The 15,927-nt window shown below is 40.8% G+C and overlaps 1 protein-coding gene across 2 annotated transcripts in view; it reads left to right on the top strand.

Moving 5' to 3' along the window:
* fndc1 (fibronectin type III domain containing 1) overlaps positions 1-10,835 on the top strand; it is a 286,089-nt gene extending 275,254 nt beyond the window's left edge. For both annotated transcript variants that reach the window (XM_041182867.1, XM_041182868.1), the window contains 2 exons: positions 6,422-6,544; positions 8,735-10,835. In XM_041182867.1, coding sequence (XP_041038801.1) covers positions 6,422-6,544; positions 8,735-8,865 — 254 coding nt within the window. In that variant the 3' untranslated portion in view covers positions 8,866-10,835. The remainder of the gene's footprint in view (positions 1-6,421; positions 6,545-8,734) is intronic.
* The last annotated feature ends 5,092 nt before the right edge of the window (positions 10,836-15,927 follow it).

The raw sequence follows: 15,927 nt of genomic DNA on the forward strand, positions 1-15,927 counted from the left end.
ACATCCCTAGGACGAAGAAGCATACTAAAGGGAGGACGAGGCAATCATGGCTGACAAGGAAAGTCAGGGACAGCATAAAAGCTAAAGAGGAAGCATACAATGTGGCGAAGAAACCAGGGGATTGGGAAGCCTACAAAGACCAACAGAGGACAACTAAAAAAGAAATAAGGAGGGAGAAGATTAAATATGAGGATAAACTAGCCAGTAATATAAAAGAGTTTTTTTTTAGATATATAAAGGGTAAGAGAGAGGCAAAATTGGACATTGGGCTGCTGGAAAATGATGCTGGAGAAGTCGTAGTGGGGAACAAAGAAATGGTGGAGGAACTGAATAGGTAATTTGTGTCAGTCTTCACAGTGGAAGACATGAGTGACATCCCCAAAGTTCAAGAGAGTCGGTGGGCAGAGGTGAGTATGGTGGCCATTACCAAGGAAAAGGTGCTAGGAAAACTGGAAGGTTTGAAGGTGGATAAATCACCTGGACCAGATGGATTACACCCCAGAGTTCTGAAGGAGATAGCGAAAGAGATAGTGGAGGTGTTAGTGGGGATCTTTCAGGAATCACTGGAGTTAGGGAGGGTTCCAGAGGACTGGAAAATTGCTAATGTAAAACCTCTGTTTAAGAAGGGAGTGAGGCAAAAGACAGGAAATTACAGGCCGATTAGCCTGACCTCGGTCGTTGGTAAGATTTTAGAGTCCATTATTAAGGATGAGATTTCAGGATACTTGGAAGTGCATGATAGAATCGGGCAAAGTCAGCATGGTTTCATCAAGGGAAGGTCATGCCTGACAAATCTGTTAGAATTCTTTGAGGAGGTAACGTGTAGGTTAGACAAAGGAGAACCAATTGTTGTTATCTACTTGGACTTTCAGAAGGCCTTTGACAAGGTGCTGCACAGGAGGCTGCTCAGTAAGATAAGAGCCCATGGTGTTAGAGGCAAGGTAATAGCATGGATAGAAGATTGGCTGTCTGGCAGGAGGCAGAGAGTGGGGATAAGGGGGTCCTTCTCAGGATGGCGGCCGGTGACTAGTGGAGTTCCGCAGGGGTCAGTGTTGGGACCATGACTTTTCACTTTATACATTAATGATCTAGATGAAGGAACTGAGGGCATTCTGGCTAAGTTTGCAGATGATACAAAGATAGGTGGAGGGACAGGTAGTATTGAGGAGGTGGGGAGGCTGCAGAAGGATTTGGACAGGTTAGGAGAATGGGCAAAGAAGTGGCAGATGGAATACAACGTGGTGAAGTGTGAGGTCATGCACTTTGGTAGGATGAATAGAGGCATAGACTATTTTCTAAATGGGGAGAGAATTCAGAAATCTGGAGTGCAAAGGGACTTGGGAGTCCTAGTCCAGGATTCTCTTAAGGTTAACTTGCAGGTTGAGTCAGTAGTTAAGAAGGCAAATGCAATGTTGGCATTTATTTCGAGAGGACTAGAATATAAAAGCAGGGATGTGCTGCTGAGGCTTTATAAGGCCCTGGTCAGACCACATTTAGAATATTGTGAGCAATTTTGGGCCCCGTATCTCTGGAAGGATGTGCTGGCCCTCGAGAGGGTCCAGAGGAGGTTCACGAGAATGATCCCAGGAATGAAAGGCTTAACATAGGAGGAACGTTTGAGGATTCTGGGTCTATACTCGATGGAGTTTAGAAGGATGAGGGGGGATCTGATTGAAACTTACAGAATACTGAAAGGTCTGGATAGAGTGGACGTGGGGAAGATGTTTCCATTAGTAGGAGAGACTAGGACCCGAGGGCACAGCCTCAGAGTAAAGGGAAGACCTTTTAGAACAGAGATGAGGAGAAACTTCTTTAGCCAGAGAGTGGTGAAACTATGGAATTCATTGCCACAGAAGGCTGTGGAGGCCAGGTCATTGAGTGTATTTAAGACCAAGATAGATAGGCTCTTGATTGTCAAGGGGATCAAAGGTTACGGGGAGAAGGCGGGAGAATGGGGTTGAGAAACTTATCAGCCATGATTGAATGGTGCAGCAGACTCGATGGACCGAATGGCCTAATTTCTGCTCCTATATCTTATGGTGTTATGATAGACAGAGAGAAGAAATTTCCACTTGTAGGGAAGACCAAAACTAGGTCAGAATTTGAAGATAGATACTAAAAATTAGATAAGGAATTCAGGAGAAACTTCTTAATCCAGAGAATGGTAAGAATATGATACCTGCTATCACAAGGAATAATTGAGATAAATAGCATAGATGTATTTGAGGAGAAACTAGATACACACATGAGATTGGATATCCTGATAGGGTTAGATGAAGAAGTGTGGTTGCATATCGAGCATAAACACCTGCAAAGATCAGTTGAACTAAATGACTTGTTTCCGTGCCTTAGATTCTCAGTAACTCAAGTCTTCTTTCAAAAAGAGCAGTGATCATAAAGTCATGAAGTGCAAAGAAACATTGTTGTGTTCAATGTACAGGAGCTAGAAATATATAGATATATGGTCAGAGCAGAGGGAGAAATAGATTATTTATGGAATATTCATCTTGGCAGAAAGATTAATAACCCTGAAAATGTTCTTCATTGTTTAGCAGGAACAATACTCTAACTAACTTAGGAAAGCACGTGTCCTTTACCCTCTTTCTACCAGCATCTTGTTTGTTTTTTTATATCTTGTGATTTTTGTGCTCCAGTAAATGATATCTGAGTCTCCTGCTGGGATTCAAATAGTCGTCCACTGCCAGAATCCACAGCTGCACTGGAAAGACAAACTGAACTGGAGTTCTATGGAAATGAAGAGCTACAGTAAAGAATAAAACATATACAGCTCAATATCCATAACCCCGTTCATTGTTTAGATTGATGCAGATCATCATCACACCCACTCGCAGAGGGGAACTCAGCAGTGCGTATGTCAGTGACTTTTTCATGCAGCCATTGTATTTGCATCTGACTTCCAGCTTTCCCAACCAATTGAATCAAGCGGTCATGATGACAATCTTCATCGATCTATTTCAGCTCAACAAGCAAAGGAACAATGTGAGGATCAGAGTTGAAGGATGCTGAAACTGCAGAAATGGAGACTCATTGATGAAGGCTGCACCATGCTTCCAATGATCCATCTCTGGACATGATGCTGTGTGCTGTAAAGCCTACAGGGAGATTCTGTTTCTGTGGACAAGAAGCAGCAGCCTGCCTCCAAAAACAAGAAGGCATGGTTGCAAGTGGCTGAGGAGATCAGCAGCAGGAGTGTGGTGCTACACTTCTGGATACAGTACCAGAAGAAAAATTTAATCACCTGATCGTAGGATAGGAAAGATGAGTGGCATCAACTACATCCTCACTCTCTCTTCCCAAGTCTTCAGCTGCACTCCTCATACAAGCATACCTTGCAGGTACACCCAGCCCTCTCTGTCCAGGTACCTCATAACATCTCCACCTGATCATTCACCACTGCCATGCGCCCGAACCTTAATGCAGTGTCACACCTATCCCTAACAGTAACCCGTCACAAATATTTTTTCATGCTCTGAAAACATTCAATTCCTTACATTCACTGGTCTCCTCTCTCACCTTGCAGGAGAGGAATGCACAGAACACAAGGAAGAGGCAAAGAACTGATGGTTGCTGTCCAGCCATTTCCAGTTTGACAACTGCAGAGGAGGCATTGCTGGAGATAAGCTAGGTCTTGGCATTCCTGACCATTGGACATGGAAAGATGGGGTCTCCCAGCTGCTTGGGGACAGAATTGTTGTATTTATGTTAACTTCAGGCCAACAGGCAATAAGAAATGATAATATGTGCAGCCTCTAACCTTGTCAGTTCTAAATCAAGTCTTTCATCCCATTCAGGCCCTTCAGGCATCCCTTAGGAAGTGGTGCAGAAGGAGGACAATCACACTCTGACAATGTACCGTGTAGGACACATGCACACCTCAGTGGGACTGTCAAGAAATAGTTGGGTGTCACATGATGCCTCAGAAATCACATTTGAGCAGGAGAACATGGTGGTGACAGGGACCGTAGTAGACATTCCCCGTCAGAGGCTGCAGGATCCTCCAGCTTTGCGCAGCTGGGTGCAGATACTGAACCTTGGAGACCATCAACTTGGAAGATAGTCCTGGAGCTGGAACACGAAATGCGTAAGGTTCTGTCAGCCTTTCCAACCACATTGCCCATTATTGTAAAGATGGTGATCCCACAGGGCATGGTTCCCCAGCCAAGAGAAAGTGGGGCAGCCTGTTTTTAGGACATCTTTTCTAGCCTCCACATCAATTGGGGTGAACAGAAAGTATTCTGAAGAGGACTGCTCAGTCACAGGTGCTGCTATTCAAAGACACCTCTGTCCCAACATAGGTATCCAATGACCTTCATGCATCTGTTGCCTGTGTGCAGATCCTTGACTAGGGACTCCCAGGTTCACAGCCCTGGTCCTAACACCAGCTCTCTATTACCAAAGGACTTAGCAAATGCACCCTGGTAAAGTCCGAGACTTTGATGATGCCCCATGGTCCTCAGAATAAATATCGTCCATGCGATCTTGATGGGTTGGTGGTCAGATTTCAGTGACGTATCCACAGAGGGGATATCCACGATGGAGAGGCTTGTGTGCTCCAACGATCCCTTGAGTGATGCAGTTGGGAGCTTCTTGCTCCTGGTAGGGCCAGCCATGGTGGCAAGGACAGCCGGAGGTGCCAGACAAAGTGTGGTCCGTGAAATCTTCAATGACAGGATAGACGAAGGAAGCCTGTGTACCTTATCAACTATGAAGGTGGAAGAAGGCTGCATCAGCAAGGTGTTCCTGGTCATCGTGGTTCGACAAGTCACCAAAATCTGTTTTGCCATTCTTTTCCCCTCCCCTCACCCCATTATTTTAACATTAAAGCTGCCACTAGTAGAGGTAATGGTGTCGGCTTTATGAGGAGTATAGGTATGCTGCCAGAGTGGAATGGGCTCGATGGGCCCAGTTAAGCTTTCTCATTAAATTTAGGAACAAGAAACCCAATAAGCTGGGGAACAAATTTCTTACCAGATGAGTGTTACCTCCTTGGTAACAGTTGAAAGAAATTGACTTTAACAATCATAAAATCAACACTCCAAACTTCCTACTGTTGGAAAAGTATTATGAGGGTCAATATGAAGGAACACAAACTAATCCATGACAGAGAACAGTGACTTAGGAGTGGGCTGTCATACCTGATTACTTTATTGGATTTCTCTGAGCAGGTAACACACTAGTAGATACGGGGCAACAGTGGATGTCAGCAAAACACTTGGCACTGCCCACATAATGGACTACTGCTTAAGGTTTAAATCAGGTCCCTAAAAGAATAGCATAATGTTCCTAGACTATTAAGAAAGTAAACAGTATGTTGACATTCATAGCATATATATCCAGTATATATCCAGTGAAATAATTTTAAAACTCTATTTAGCCCTGATAATTCCACGTTAAGAGTACTGGGGGCAGGTCTAGTATCTCTGTATCAAAAAGGATATACAATTATTGGAGGGGTTATGGAGAAGAGCTACATGATTGATTCTAGAACTTAGAGAGGGCATGTGAGGGAAAACCGATTACTCAAGTTCTTTTCTTTCAGGAAAAGAGAAGACTTGCAAAGGGGTATAATAGAAATGCTTAAAATTATGAAAGCTTTGGACTGCTTTTTGCAGTATACATAATTGAAGCACTCGAAGGGAACATATTTACAAATTTAGGATGACAAAAAAAAGGTAGGAAATGTAGGGGGAGCTTTTTTAAAAGGGTGGAACAGATGGCATAGATGGTGGAACATGAAATCTTAATGGATTTCAAGAAGGAACTAAGTAGTTCTTGGTCACAAATAAGATTCAGGTTCTTGGAAATGCATCAAGGGAATATGAATTAGACAGACCAAAAGTCTTACACTGCCTGAAACTGTTACTAAAATAACATTGCAAATATGGATGGGAGATCTGAGTTGGCCAGTGCTTTAATCAGTTCCTCTGTTAGTTCACACAAAATAAAATTACACCATACAGATTTTTGTGGAGGATTTAGAATCTCTTCAAGCTACTTTCTCTCGGTCTCCCATGCCAGGTTAGCAACTCCAGCCAAAATACACACGAGCAGTAAGGGTTGGATTACTTTACTCCTTCAGTCATTTCTTGCAAGGAAACAGCAGATTTTGCCCCTCCCATGTTGGCACACATGGATTTAGAGCTGAGCTTGTATCAAGAACAGCAAACTATAGCACTGGGGCTTTCAACCTACTACTTAATCTCCCAGCTAATTGTAAGATATATTCATACAGAAACTGCATTTGTGAAAATTGCTGGGCTATGAACATTTTCTAGCCTTGGTTTGACTATTTCACTTTAACTAAATAGAGTTTAATGCTATTCCAGTGCATGAACAGCAAATGGAGCCTTTTGTTAATATCAACTCAATTGTCAGAGTCACTGTACTTTATCGTTTTCAGATACATTTTACAGCATTGGCGATGCTTGGGGGAAAGGGGAGGACCACTGCCAGTTTGTTGATTCTTTCTTGGAAGGAAGGACAGGAACACACACATATCCGGAATCACTGCCTATCATTCCAGGTAATCAGAGAGATCCTAGAGAACAAATTCCAAAGTGTTTGTAAGAAAATGCACTAATAACAATGAGATGGTGTGTAAAAGATATCCAGATCCTATGGTGGCCAAAATGGTGGAATATTTAACTCTCAGCTCTGTTTGTCTCGAACAATTAACTTGCTCATTTTATCCATTATTTGAAATGTTTTTGTTGGCCACCTCACACTGGGTGACATTAGTTTAAACATTTCAACTGTTACAACTTATGAGGATTTTTAAATATGTTTTATTGCCATGATACATAAAATACTTGATGGCTTTCAAGCATAATATGTGTTAGAGTGAAAGGTATTATATGTTCATGTTCAATCCCTGCTCTTCATACATGATGGACATTCATCTGTGTTAGTCTGGTGGCCAACCCTGGAGAGTGGCAGTGGATGTAGTCTGACCCTAGAAAATTAATGGGTTATTAGAGTATCCAAGTTTAATTGGTGATCTGGAATGGTTTCTGAATAAATTTAGTTATCAGCATCAGTCTTTGGCTTTGAAATTAGCTAAGTTTTTAGGTAGCCAGTTTTTAGATGACCAGAGCCAAAAATTGAAAAGCTTGAATGGCAGAGTTAAAGTAGTCGTAAATAATTTTGAGTTTTTTGGTGAATTTAAGATGAAACTGGATTGAACCAAACTAAACTCATTTCAGGCAGGCCTGAACACCTCAACTGAGTTCTTCGACCTATAAAGAAATCTGAAATACAAACAGAAAGTGCTGGAAATACTGAGCATGTCAGGCAACAACTGTGTAGAGAAAAGCAGAATGAATATTTAGGTCAATGACCTTTCATCAGAACTGGGAACAGTCAAAAATGCCATGGGTTTTAAGCAAGTGAAATGGGAGTGAGTGGGTAAAGAGCAGAAGGGAAATTTTGTGATAGGGTGGAAAACTGGAGAGATTAAATGACAGAAGAGTTGGTCATGCACAGCCAAAGGGGGTGGCGATGACACAACTAAAGAAATAAAAGATGGGTCTAGAGGACGTGTGAATGGCAGAATGATGAACAGCTGGCGGCCTAAAGCAAAACAAAGGAAAATAAAACTAAAACCGAAACATACAAAGAAAAGGAAACAAAATGGGAACAGAGATTAAGGCCTGAATTTTTTGAACTCGTTGAGTCCAGAAGGCTGTAGGGTGCCTAATCGAAAGATGAGGTTTTGTTCATTGGAGAACTATAGGCGGCTGAGGACGGAGAGATCAGCATGAGAGCAAGGTAGAGAAGCAACACCTGCCTTTTACCTCTTTTCTCCTCGAAGTCCAAGGCCCCAGCCACTCCTCCCAGATGAAACGGTGTTTTATGTGTATTTCTTTCGATCTGATATACTGTCTTTGCCGGTCACAATGCAGTCCACTCTCTACGTTGGGGAGACCAAATGCAGGTTGGGTGAACGCTCTGTGGAACACCTCCATTTAGTACACAAGCACGACCCTGAGCTGAGCTTCTGATGGCTTACATTTTAATTCTCCACCTTATTTTCACTCTGACCTTTCTGCCCTTGGCTTACTTCATTGTTCCAATGAGGTTCAACATAAGCTGAGGAACAACATCTCATCTTCCAGTTAGACATTTTACAGCTTTCTGGACTCAACATTAAGTTCAACAATTTCGGACCATAATTTCTGCCCCATTTTGTTTGCTTAATTTCTTTGCATATTTCGGCCTTACTCTTGTTTTCTCTTGATTTTGCTTTTGGACTGCAGCTGTTCATCATTTTGCCGATCATACCTCCATCTTTTGTTTCTTGCCCTATTACCACTTCCTTTGGCCCTACATAGCCGACTCTTTTGTCATTTAATCTCTCCAGCCTTCAACCCTCTCAAAGGTCTTCCATTTGTGCTTTTCCTACCCTCTCCCATTTCAGCAAACAGAAAATACTCGGCAGGTCAGGAAGCATTTGTGGAGAGGAAAACTGAGTTAACATGTCAGGTCTATGACCTTTCTTCAGAACCTATCACTTGCCTGACATGTTTACTCTATTTGTCTCTCCACAGATGTTGCCTGACCTGGTGTCCATTTCCAGTATTTTCTGTTTTTATTTCACGTTTTCAGTATCTGTGGTATTTTGCTTTTGTCAAGAATTATGACTTAGATTTGATTGTTTTTACTGATCTAATACTGTATTAATTCAATAACTGATCCATGATACAATTTTTCTTAGGTTATTATCGAAGTTATCGCCAAGAGCCAGTGTCATTTGGCCTTATTGGTGGAATTGGGAGGTTTGGTGGGACTTCCAATTTCTACGTGGGTTGGTATGAATGTGGAGTACCTATTCCTGGAAAATGGTAATGAAATGAATCCTTTGAAATTGCTCGTGCAAGACTTAACAACTCGACTTACATCTGAGCTGAATTAACAGAGTACTGAGAGAACTCCTTGCTATAGAATACTGGACAATGTGTCGAAGAATCAAGATTATTTTCACACAATTTCAAACACTGTTTCTACTGCAATCTTACTGGAATATACATCATATCCTTTTAATATATATAAATGGAAGACCAGGACTTAGAATAAACATGCCTGATATAATTGCACTCACTTGTGGTGGTTCCATTTTCTACCTATAGGGAAGGAATTGAAAAAAGAGTCAACAATCAAAGGTCTGTTGACATGAGATTTAAAAACCCTTCAGAAATTCCACCTGGGTATTAGAATAGCCTCAGTGAACTGCACTTGTAAGCTCATAAGTTTTTCAAGATAATTCTTTGTCAGAGCATTGTACTGAAAGATTTCATTACAGAATCATTTTGAGCTATTAGAGGAAATTCAAATAGTCCATCATAAAATATTCTCGACTAACAATTGCCACTGTTGAAATTTCATTTCAATTTTTTCACTTCTGTACCTGCAAATTGTACAGATTTTCTCTGCTGCTGCTGATCTTCCACTAATCAACATGGTAAATGATCTGTGCTTATCAGTAAGATTGGTGTGAATATTAACTTACTTCCCAGTTTTAAAAATTGCAAGTCTCAAGCAAATCATGTACTGCTTTATCTTCCATACAATACCGGATTGTGTACATGCAGTCATACATGCTCTATTTAACTGACCTATAATTGACTATATTGTATAATGAGCCTACATTGAACACAGCACTGAAGATCCGTATCCAAATGCATCAATGGCTGGATACGAAACATTGAGATTTGGCATTCCATCACTTCCTTTCATCAATATTTTTCAGTCCAGAGTCTGAAATAGAATCCCATTTCCACATGCCAATCTTGATAAGCTACCTGTGTGGTGCTAATTTTTATTTACACTTTCTAGCTAACTCACAAAGTTCAAAATATTTAATGTGTAGTTTTCACATCTGTAAAAGTCCGTTACATTGGAAAAATTCAAAAAAACTTTTTTGTGAAAACTGAATGCTCTGGGTAGATTGGGCTTGATTTTGAAACCAGAGTCAAGGGAGAATTTCTTGATATATTCCTGCAGTTTCCTTGGTGCATTTTTTATTCTTGCGCAGTATTTTAAGACAAAGTTTTTTTGCGCAGGCGCAATGAATTTATGCTGTTTTAAAACAGCACCAAACAGAACAATGTAGTGAAAACAATAGTGAACCTGTAACTCTTTGTGTGTTAAATCATTGCGCTGGCGCAAAAAAAAAGCAATATTTGAGAGTGAATTTGCTAATTGCAAGTTCCCAGCAAGTAGCCACACTTAGTTGGAGTGTAGTCAGTGATAAAGCTACAGCACTGTAGCACCAGTTCTCCCATTCACCATCTAAAACATGGCTATTCACTGGGAGCGTGGAATCAGGGAATTTAACCTCATGTCCTGATGTGCCTTTTATTAAATGTTATTTTGGTTAAATGTGCAAAGTAAACCCCTTTAAACATAGAAATCTTTTTTTATAAAATGTGCATTTTATAGTTAAAAAAAATCTGTTTAGAGAGCATATTTAAATGGAATTTGGGAATTTCAAACACAAGCTTTTCTGCTTTTCCAACTTGTGAATCTTGTTGCCTTGTATACAGAACCACACATTTAACCAAGAGTTGTGCCAAATCTGTTGTTACCTGTTGCACCTGAGAAAAATCTGTACTTTAAAATTGAGAAAATCAGCTGAAAATAGTAGTCTGCATGTTAGGTCAAAGAAAAAATGCTTTAATTATAAACTGCACCAACACAATGATCTGTGCAGCGTTTGGGTCTAATAAGCAGTTTATGTATGGTATCAGAAATGTATCTTGTGCTTTTGGCTCTGATCGTTGAATTGATATCACACTATTTAAACTTGTTTTGCATCACAACACTGTGTGTCAAGCTCGTCTTTCATTTGATCCATAATACTCAGCAGCATTCTAAATTCCAAGGCCTGAATTTTAACTTATCTGACCTGCCAGGGGTGGGGTCAGGAAGGCCTGGGAACCCAGAAGTCGGGATTCCCCTGCAAACTGTGGACTTAAATACCACAGCATTTGGTTGACATCATGGGTGACATCCCCACCTGAAAACCAGCTTTATTGGGCTTTGCCTCCTGTTGGACTGGAAACTGGTCAGTGAAAGCTGCAGGAACAGGTAGGTCTGTGCCAATATTGTTGAAGTTGGGGGTGGTGGTGAAGGGGAATTGATTCCAGCAGGTTGGAGAGAATGTTCAATCTCCCAGAGGAGCTGCTGATCCCAGCGTTCTCTGGGAAAGGAGATCAGAAACCTGGGGAGGATTGACCGCTGGGAAGAGATTGGGGTACTCAGGGTGAACACCAGAGGACTCGGTGGAGAGGTCAGAGGCCTTACATAAGAACATAAGATATAGGAGCAGGAGTAGGCCATTCAAGCCCTTCGAGCCTGCTCCGCCATCCAATGAGTTCATGGCAGATCATCTCCTTCAACACCGTTTCCTGCACTATTCCTCTATCCCTTGATGTTTTTAACATGTAGAAATCTATCAACAAAACAAAAAATAAAAAATCAATAAAAAATAAATAATGAATAAAAAATAAATAATACATAATAAATATTCTATCACTGCTTGCTTGTCCCAACAACCCCCCCACCCCTTCCCCCCTTAAACCAGCTTATATTTCACCCCTCTCCTATTTTTACTTAGTTCTGTTGAAGGGTAATGAGGACTCGAAACGTCAACTGTGCTCTTCTGCGCCAATGCTGCCAGACCTGCTGAGTTTTTCCAGATATTTTTTATTTTTTGTTTTGGATTTCCAGCATCCGCAGTTTTTTTGTTTTTATATAGAAATCTATCAATCACAGTCTTGAACATACACAATGAATGACCCTCCCAGTCTGGGGCAGAGAATTCCAAAGATTCACCACCCTCTGAATGAAGAAATCCCACTGTCCTAAATGCCCTACCCCTTATTCTGAGACTGTGTCCTCTGGTTTCAGATCCACCCCCTCCCCCCAACCCCCAACCAGAATTAAGCATCCTTCCTGCATCTACTTTCTTGATCCCTATAAGAATTTTGTATGTTTGAATGAGATCATCTCTTATTCTTCTAAAGTCCAGAGAATAAAGGCCCAGTCTATTCAATCTTTCCTTGTAAGACAATTGCTCCATTACAGGAATTAGTTTGCTGAACCTTTGTTGCACCCCCACTATGGGAAGTATACCTTTCCTTAGGTAAGGCACCAAAATTGCACATAATACTCCAGGTGCGGTCTCACCAAGGTTCTATATAATTGCAATAAGGCATCTTTACTCCTATACTCAAATCCTCTTGTAATAAAGGCCAATATACCATTTGCCTTCTTAATTGTTTGCTGTGCCTGCATGTTAGCTTTCAGTGACTCATGAACAAGGATACCCAAGTCCCATTGAAATTCAACACTCCCCAGCCTCTCACCATTTAAAAGATATTCTGTATTTTTGTTTTTCCTACCAAAGTGGATAACTGTACATTTCTCCACATTGTATTCCATTTGCAAATTTTGGCCCACTCACTTAGCCTCTCCAAATCCCCTTTAAACATCTTTGCATCCTTCTTAGAACTCTCAGTTCCACCTAGTTTTGTGTCATCTGCAAACTTGCAAATATTACATTTAATCCCCACATCCAAAGCATTGATATAGATTGTGAATAGCTGGGACTGAAGCACTGATCCTTGCAGTACCCCACAAATCAAAGCCTGCCAACCTGAAAATGACCCATTTACTCCTCCTGTCTGTTTTCTATCTGTTACCCAGTTCTCAATCCATGTCAATACATTACCTCCAGTCCCATGTGGTTTAATTTTGTTTACTAACTTCTGTGTGGGACCTTATCAAAAGCCTTCTGAAAATCTGAATACACAATGTCCACCAGTTCCCTCGTTTCTATTCTGCTAGTTACGTCCTCAAAGTAACTCCCAACAGGTTTGTTAAACACAATTTCCCTTTTATAAATCCATGTTGACTCTGCCCAATATTATGTCCTATTATCATATTCTTTGTTATAGATTCTAGTATTTTCCCTGTGACTGATGTTAGGCAACAGGTCTGTAGTTCCCCATTTTCTCTCTGCCTCCTTTCATAAATAGTGAGGTTCCGTTTGCCACCTTCCATTCTACAGGAACAGTTCCTAATGTAACCCAAGTCCCATACTTAGTGCTTGTTCTTTCCAGGTTAATTCATTTCAAACTAAGGCCTCAACAGTACACATTAGTTTCATGAGATAGCTGTAAGTTCTATTATTGACTTAAAAGCAAGCCCCACCAAAAGTACCCTTGAGACATGTGAAGGGATGAGAGGCCTTGGTGTGGGGAAACCGATTGGAAGCCTCTTGGGGAAGGTCACGGCGGGCGGTGGGGGGGGGTTTGGGAATTACCTGATCATGGATGTTCTTCAAGTAAGCACACTGGATCCAAGAAATAGGTGTAAAGGCACTTAACCTCCTGAATCCACTTGGAGGCAGCTGACAGATTTCCTGAACCTCGGGAAACCATACAGGCAACAGTTAAATTTCAAAGGCTGACAGACAATAAGGTTCACAGTTTCCTTATCATATTTAAATTGCTAGCCCATTGCCTTTAAGTGTATTGGTCACCTGCCCAGCTACTAACATAAGTTCAAGCTGGAAGTGGATGCTTTGGAGGTGGTTTTGGTTGAAACTTTAAGACTTTTGAGCTTTTTAAGCCTTTAACCCCACCCTCCACCCAACATTAACCTGTTTGTGTCTTGGCTAAAATTTCGCTATAGTTCTTTGCCTATGATGTTCCATGATATTAATGCCAGGGCTCCTGGGCCATTAAATCCAATTCACAGCATTGGTAGAAGTCTGGGCAATTAGAGTGGTCAACTTCATTTAATATTTTGTTGGATATTCTCTGAAGATTATACAGAATATTGATAGAGGGCTGGGGGAGTGGGGTGAGCGGTTTGATGGCTATATGAAAAAAACACAATTTGTAAATACTATACTGTTCACTTCGACCATGGGAAGGAGTAAACTGGAACTGAGGGCAAGTTCAATGATCTGCATTCAGAGTGGAGAAATAAGGCTATCATACTGCAGCACCCGTTTTTCAGCCCTGGCTCTGCTGTGAATTTACTCTATGTAGCTGCACTATTAATGCTCGTTTCATTCCAGCACAACTTATAGCTGTGTACTAAGCCACCTGCTGAACCTTGTTAATAACTATTTAAAATTGATTGTTTATTAAATATTGTACAAAATATGCCTGTTTTGTACAGTGATGGATGCTTCATGAAAAATAGTTATGAAAGCCAGATCATCTCTTTTGTCTGTCTCTGAGAATGAAAAGACTCATAAGTCATTAATTTATATTACCTACCTTCTTCCTTAGAAATGCTGTAATGTATTTTATTTGTGTTTCTAATGTCCCATATTTATAAATGATAATGTATGGCTGCAAAACAGCATCTACAGTACTCATTCAGATGTATTTTTATAACTGTGCCAAAAATCAGATGGGAGCTTGAGACTTAGACTGTGTTTTCCTGGGCAACCAAACCTACACCAGGTGTCATGAGAAGGGAAACCAATATGAGTGTCATTTTTTTCGGATGCTTAAGATAATATCAAGCAGTCAGTATTAGAAGAGGAAACATTGGCTAAATTGATGAACTGGGTTATAAATCAGTTGAGAAGCTATGACCGGCACAGCTGGGTAACCTTTTATTTCCCTGCTGCAAAGAAACATCTCTTAAAACATCCACACTGTGTTGTCCAAAGGAGTAGAAGACAGCATAAAGCAATTAGAATGCAATGTTTTATTGATGAAAGCATCTTCTAAAGTATGCAGTGACTGTTATGATTTTGTATCGTCTTTTTTTCCCCATTTTCATCACCCAGTCTGGGACCAGGTGAAACTTTTTCAATTAGTGTAATTAACCCATGTCATCTTTCAAGATTTTACACCTAAGGAGATATAGGCAGTTCAGTCACTTTACACATTGGTGTTCTTGATGCAAAACTTACTGCACTGCAACAAGGGAACTTCCACTGTGGAGATTCATATACCTGCTTTACAACCCTGCATAATTTTCCATTATTTCATTTTAACGACTGCACCTTGGAACCAGATTCTCCAATCAATAACCCCTAAGATGGAATCTGCACCTGCAACATGCTCCAGCAAACTTTATCCTGGTATCTCATCAAAATGGAAGGATGGAGTCTCATCATGTATGTTATGGACTTCAATCTTCATGTTTGTTTCAAAGTTTTCATCGAATCTTCTGATAGCAACTGTGAATGGGAATGGTTGTTATTGCTGCTGAATCAGCATTTCCACTGTGCAAGCATCTTTTCATTTTCCTGGCTATTCCTGAGGAAATGGAAGATTGTTGATGCAGTAGCCTTTACCTCTCCCCATCTCCAAATTTATGAGAGAGATAAAAAGACTTGGTTACAGGAGGGAAACCTGGGTGCAGGCAGGAGTGGAAAAGCATTTGGTGGGAAGCTTCCAACTATCATCCCTTACTGCAGCCTCATTGTAGGTTAGTTCCTATATTATCTTTCTATTAATGGCCAGATTCAACATCAGATATGGGCTCGCATTTTGGAGTCAGAAAGCACCGTGTAAGGCTGTGGTCAAAAACTTTAACACTAAGGAAGCTTTACAAGAACATTTATCTGGTGTGCTTGTGAATCACTCCAATCCATGGAGAAACCCAGTCAGACATTCCCCAGTTATATTCCATGGAATAATTTTAAATTATAAATTCATCAAAGCTCCGAAGGCTGAGTTGCAACTTTCTACAATGCTAGGCATTTTTTTAATGAGAAGTAACTAGTTAATCTCCTGTGGCATTGCTCATGGGGAGTCAGCCTTAATGTCTTAAAGTCTTACAGGGAAGGGGACATTTGGACAAGAGTGCACTGATGGAGAAAAGTTTCCTTTTAAAGTCATACTTTCTGTTCTTATTTTACATAATTCTTTGACA

The sequence above is a fragment of the Carcharodon carcharias genome, chromosome 2, assembly GCF_017639515.1.
Source record: "Carcharodon carcharias isolate sCarCar2 chromosome 2, sCarCar2.pri, whole genome shotgun sequence".
NCBI lineage: Eukaryota > Metazoa > Chordata > Chondrichthyes > Lamniformes > Lamnidae > Carcharodon > Carcharodon carcharias.